Source organism: Pundamilia nyererei, unplaced genomic scaffold, assembly GCF_000239375.1.
Source record: "Pundamilia nyererei isolate P.nyererei 1_Seehausen unplaced genomic scaffold, PunNye1.0 scaffold00008, whole genome shotgun sequence".
NCBI lineage: Eukaryota > Metazoa > Chordata > Actinopteri > Cichliformes > Cichlidae > Pundamilia > Pundamilia nyererei.
The window spans coordinates 953,144-958,068 of NW_005187409.1; the positions used below are offsets into that span (position 1 = coordinate 953,144).

The 4,925-nt window shown below is 39.3% G+C and overlaps 1 protein-coding gene across 2 annotated transcripts; it reads left to right on the top strand.

Moving 5' to 3' along the window:
* The first annotated feature begins 106 nt into the window (after positions 1-106).
* Positions 107-2,889, top strand: LOC102196303 (E3 ubiquitin-protein ligase TRIM68-like). 2 transcript variants are annotated; one of them, XM_005722859.1, is made up of 3 exons: positions 107-184; positions 354-2,010; positions 2,862-2,889. In XM_005722859.1, the coding sequence occupies exon 2, from the start codon at positions 356-358 to the stop codon at positions 1,988-1,990; it is 1,635 nt and encodes a 544-aa protein (XP_005722916.1). In that variant the 5' UTR covers positions 107-184; positions 354-355; the 3' UTR covers positions 1,991-2,010; positions 2,862-2,889. The 2 variants fall into 2 exon arrangements, with proteins under 2 accessions (XP_005722916.1, XP_013763427.1); XM_013907973.1 differs by lacking the exon at positions 2,862-2,889 and having other exon boundaries at positions 354-2,388.
* The last annotated feature ends 2,036 nt before the right edge of the window (positions 2,890-4,925 follow it).

Here is a 4,925-nt window from a genome sequence, read left to right on the forward strand (position 1 = left end):
TATATATATATTTATATGCTCTCTATATTTGTGCGCACAATGGGTTAACTTGTCGCAGGAAGATGAGGAAATGGGAGTGGACTCAGAGTGACCTGTGAAAGAGAAACTAAAAGGAAAAAAAGAGCTGCACAGTTTTAACGGTCTTTTATGCTGCTGGAAGTCGAGTAAAGTCTTGATACAACAGGTAATTTTGCAATTTTTTTTAAGTTTCCAAGTTTCTTGTCTTTTGGTCGTGTCTTATAGGTTAGGTAGGTGGTCAGATAGTTAGGAAAACATTTTAAAGACAAACAATTTCTTGGTAATCTCACAGTTAATATTGAAACTCTACTGACTTTCACTATCTTTCCTTCTAGACATGGCCTCTCCTGCAAGTCTAATAGCTGAGGAGAATTTTCATTGTTCCATCTGTCTGAGTGTGTTCAGTAAACCGGTGTCAACTCCCTGTGGGCACAATTTCTGTATCGATTGTATCACAGGCTACTGGGACACCTCAAAGCCATTAATAACATGTCCGTTGTGCAAAGAGGAGTTTAACATCAGACCAAAGCTTCGGGTTAATCATTTCATAGCCGAAATGGCAGCAAAGTTCGTGAAATCAGTTCAAGAAAAGTCTGCTAATATCACAGAAGAATCAGGAAATGGAAATGTGCTCTGCACGCTTTGCACCGGGGCGAGGCGCCCAGCCCTGCAGTCCTGCTTAGTGTGTATGATGTCCTATTGTCAAATACATCTCGAGCCTCATCAGAAACTTTTGGCCTTAAAAAAACACAAGCTTATTCACCCGGTTGAAAACCTGGAGAGCAGGATCTGCAAAGATCACGGTGAACCTTTAGATTTGTTTTGCAGCGTGGATCAAATGTTTCTCTGTGATTCCTGCAAAGACAGGGACCATAAACAGCATAAGACAGTGACTCTAGAGGAGGAGGCTCTAATGAGGAAAGACCAGCTGGAATCAGAAAAAAAAGACGCGAATAAGATGGTCGATGAACGTCAGCAGAAAATTTGGGAAATTGAACGCTCACTGGAGGCTAACAAAAATAATGCAGCGAAGGCACTGTCATGCAGTGAACATGTCATGACTGCTATGGTGGAATACATTAAAAGAGGCCAAGCTGAGCTAGCGGATGTAATTGAGACAAAGCAGAGAAAAAAGCAAGCAGAGGCAGACGGCTTAATTAATGAACTGAAGGGTGAAATTATGCAAATAACCCAGAAAAGCCAGCAGCTTGACAACATTTCAGTCACAGACGACCCCTTCAGATTCCTTGAAAGTTACCTTTCACTTACCATCATTCCACCTCAAGTAAAGGACTGGTCTGATGTGACTCTTAGCTGCGACCCGTTTAAAATGCAGGAAGTTATGGCCTCGCTGGAGGCAACAGTCACAAGAGAAATAAGGATGCTCTGTGATCCCAACTTTAAAGAAATCAGGCGGCACGCTGTGGAACTGACACTGGATCCTGACACAGCAAACTCTCATCTCTATATTTCTGAAGATGGGAAGCAAGTCACATGGGGAACCCAAAGGAGGCGTGTCCTAAAGAACCCAGAGAGGTTTGATTGTGTTCACAATGTCCTGGCAAGAGAAGGTTTCGCCTCAGGAAGATTTTACTATGAGGTTCAAGTAAAAGACAAAACACAGTGGGACTTAGGAGTTGCAAAGCAATCCATCAACAGGAGGGGGGACATAAGACTGAGTCCAAAGAATGGATACTGGACAATTTGGCTGAGAAAGGGAAACGAGTTCACAGCCAATACAGACCCTCCTGTAAATCTTCATGTGACGGAGGTACCTGAAAAGATCGGGGTGTTTGTTGATTATGAGGACGGTCAGGTTTCCTTTCATGATGTGGACACGAGGGCTAGCATCTTCTCCTTTACTGGATGTAACTTCACAGAGAAGATCTTTCCCTTCTTCAGTCCGTGTGCTACTAATGGGGCTGAAAACTCAGCCCCGCTGATCATCACTCCTGTCAGAAACAACAAGTGAGGTTTGAAGGGGTTGACATGGTGAGTTGGACTTGGCGAGTGATTCCAACACTATTTTCCCCCCTCTAAAACTGCAGCCTGTCATTTTGTTTCTTCCCTCCATCATTGTCAGCACTGTGTGTCATTATGTGTCACCTGGAAGACAGACAACTTCATGTCTATGCAGTCCCTAAGACATTCACTATCTGCTGCCCTCTGTGCAAAAGTGATACTCTGAAGCATTTCATGTTTCAGGGTTAAATAAATGGTCTTTATGAGCCAAAGTGGCTGTAGCAGTGTAAGGGGTACTGTAAAGTAATGTGTTCAGAATTTTTTTCAGGCATGTTACATCTGTTGCATCTGAATTTTGGGGTCATGACTTTCTCCTGTTTTGGCTTCCCTTCATTGGCTTCCTGTTAAATCCAGAATTGAATTCAAAATCCTGCTCCTCACATACAAGGTCTTAAATAATCAGGCCCCATCTTATCTCAATGACCTTGTAGTACCATATCACCCTATTAGAGCACTTGGCTCTCGCTCTGCAGGCCTACTTGTTGTTCCTAGAGTATTTAAAAGTAGAATGGGAGGCAGAGCCTTCAGTTTTCAGGCCCCTCTTCTGTGGAACCAGCTTTCAGTTTGGATTCAGGAGACAGACACTATCTCTACTTTTAAGATTAGGCTTAAAACTTTCCTTTTTGCTAAAGCATATAGTTAGGGCTGGACCAGGTGACCCTGAATCCTCCCTTAGTTATGCTGCAATAGACATAGGCTGCCGGGGAGTCCCATGATGCATTGAGTTTTTCCTTTCCAGTCACCTTTCTCACTCACTATGTGTTAACAGACCTCTCTGCACTGAATCATATCTGTTATTAACCTCTGTCTCTCTTCCACAGCATGTCTTTATCCTGTCTTCCTTCTCTCACCCCAACCAATCACAGCAGATGGACCCGCCCCTCCCTGAGCCTGGTTCTGCCGGAGGTTTCTTCCTGTTAAAAGGGAGTTTTTCCTTCCCACTGTCACCAAAGTGCTGCTCATAGGGGGTCATATGATTGTTGGGTTTTTCTCTGTATCTATGAAGCGCCTTGAGGCGACTTTTGTTGTGATTTGGCGCTATATAAATAACATTGAATTGAATTGAATTGAACAATAGCATACAAAATCCATTGAAATAAAATGATGGTCAGTTTCTCTCACATGATGCTAGATAATAATGAATTTCTCCATCGATTAATGTCAGTGAATTAAGATGTAAACTTTCAGCAGAACACACAAAGTGCAGCTCTGCAAAAGCTGCTTAGAGAGAGTTTAAAATGTAAAATGTGAGCAAATGAAATGTATAAATTAGTCTGTTTTCTCTTATCGCTTTAAAAACTTGTTTGTTTGTTTTTTAATCACAGTTTATAAATGTGTATTTTCTGTACTACGTTGCCATAATGTCTATAGTCTGGCCACTAAAGAGGTTTACTGTAGGAGAGATCAATCAATTCACCTTCTAGATGGACTGTTTGACTGCTTGTTAATGTTGAATTTTAACTTTATGTCTATGTATTTCTTGAAGCGCCAACTTGATACACATTTAATAATTGATCCCAAAACATTATATAAAATATTTAATGATCAACTGACTGATTGATGACTGATTTTTGAACAGTTGTTGAACATGTCACTTTAAATTCTTTTGCCTTTTGTCGTTCCTTTAATGATTAGATATTACATGTAATTCAAATTCAAATTTTATTTGTCACGTACACAGTCATACACAGCACGATATGTAGTGAAATGCTTGGCCAACTGCTCGTGACCTAAAGAAAACAAAAAAGGAAAAGGCTATGAATAAGATAGGAAATAAATATGAAAAATTAAAAAGGGTAAATTTAACTAGGAAGGAATAAAATATAAATTAAGGTTAAAAATGAAATAACTGTACAACACAAATTAGAATGAAGGGTAAATTTAACTGGGAGAATAAGATAAAATATATAAATTAAAGTTGTACTGCATATGATATGTGAAATCTGTGAAAAGCATGCACACTATGATCTGTTTCTCTTACATTTTCTTTAGGCATTCACTCAACAAACATTCATATAAACTAAATCCTGCTGACAGATATTAAAAGCAATGAAAATTGAATTACTACAATATGCAATTAAAGTGCATCTGTCACTTTGCAGAATGAAAACACAAATTAGACTCTCTTGACAGTTTTACATTCCCACATCATACACTTAGTAATTTTGTAGCCACTACTTCCAAAGTAGCATCAACTTTCTCCCCTGGAGTAATTTGAAAAATCCAAATATTGTTAATTCTGCGCTTCACAAACACAGGGATACGATTTTAATAGTTATCGCATACACAGCTGTGCTGTGCTCCAAATGACAGCATGGTATTTCCAAAATGTGCTCGTGTTGCATGATAAAATCACTTGGATTGAAAACACAGCTTTTTTCTGCCAGACACACTACTTCGATATTTTATTTAAGATGGAGTAGCATAAACAAAAGTGCTTTCAAAATTAAGAGAGCTTGTGCTTAATGTGCCAACATATATTTCCCAGCTACTTCATATTCTAGTGTGCGTGTATGTGTATGTAACTATAAATTGTAACCACTGGATTATGATTAATAACAGTACAACAGTAAATGAAGATGAGATAAGCTGGCCTTTATTGATTCTACAGTTTGGAAACTCCCATTATTACAGCAGGAATAAAATAAATAGAAGCAACAATAAAAAAAATGATACAAAAGAAAAAGTCTGATATTTTCACATGCCTAGTAACAACAAATGAAACGGAATAGACCATAGTGCAGTAGTTACATGTTAACTGCAAATGAAGTCTTATGACGTGACATACTGCAACACCATTCGTGGTTAAAGGGCACTGGGTTTAAAATATACAGACCATCTCATATACAGGTACTCCTGCAAGCAGACACCTGGCTGGGGCCTTT

Coding starts and splice junctions, on each gene's coding strand:
- LOC102196303 (XM_005722859.1), top strand. CDS start 356: ATGGCCTCTCCTGCAAGTCTAATAGCTGAGGAGAATTTTCATTGTTCC.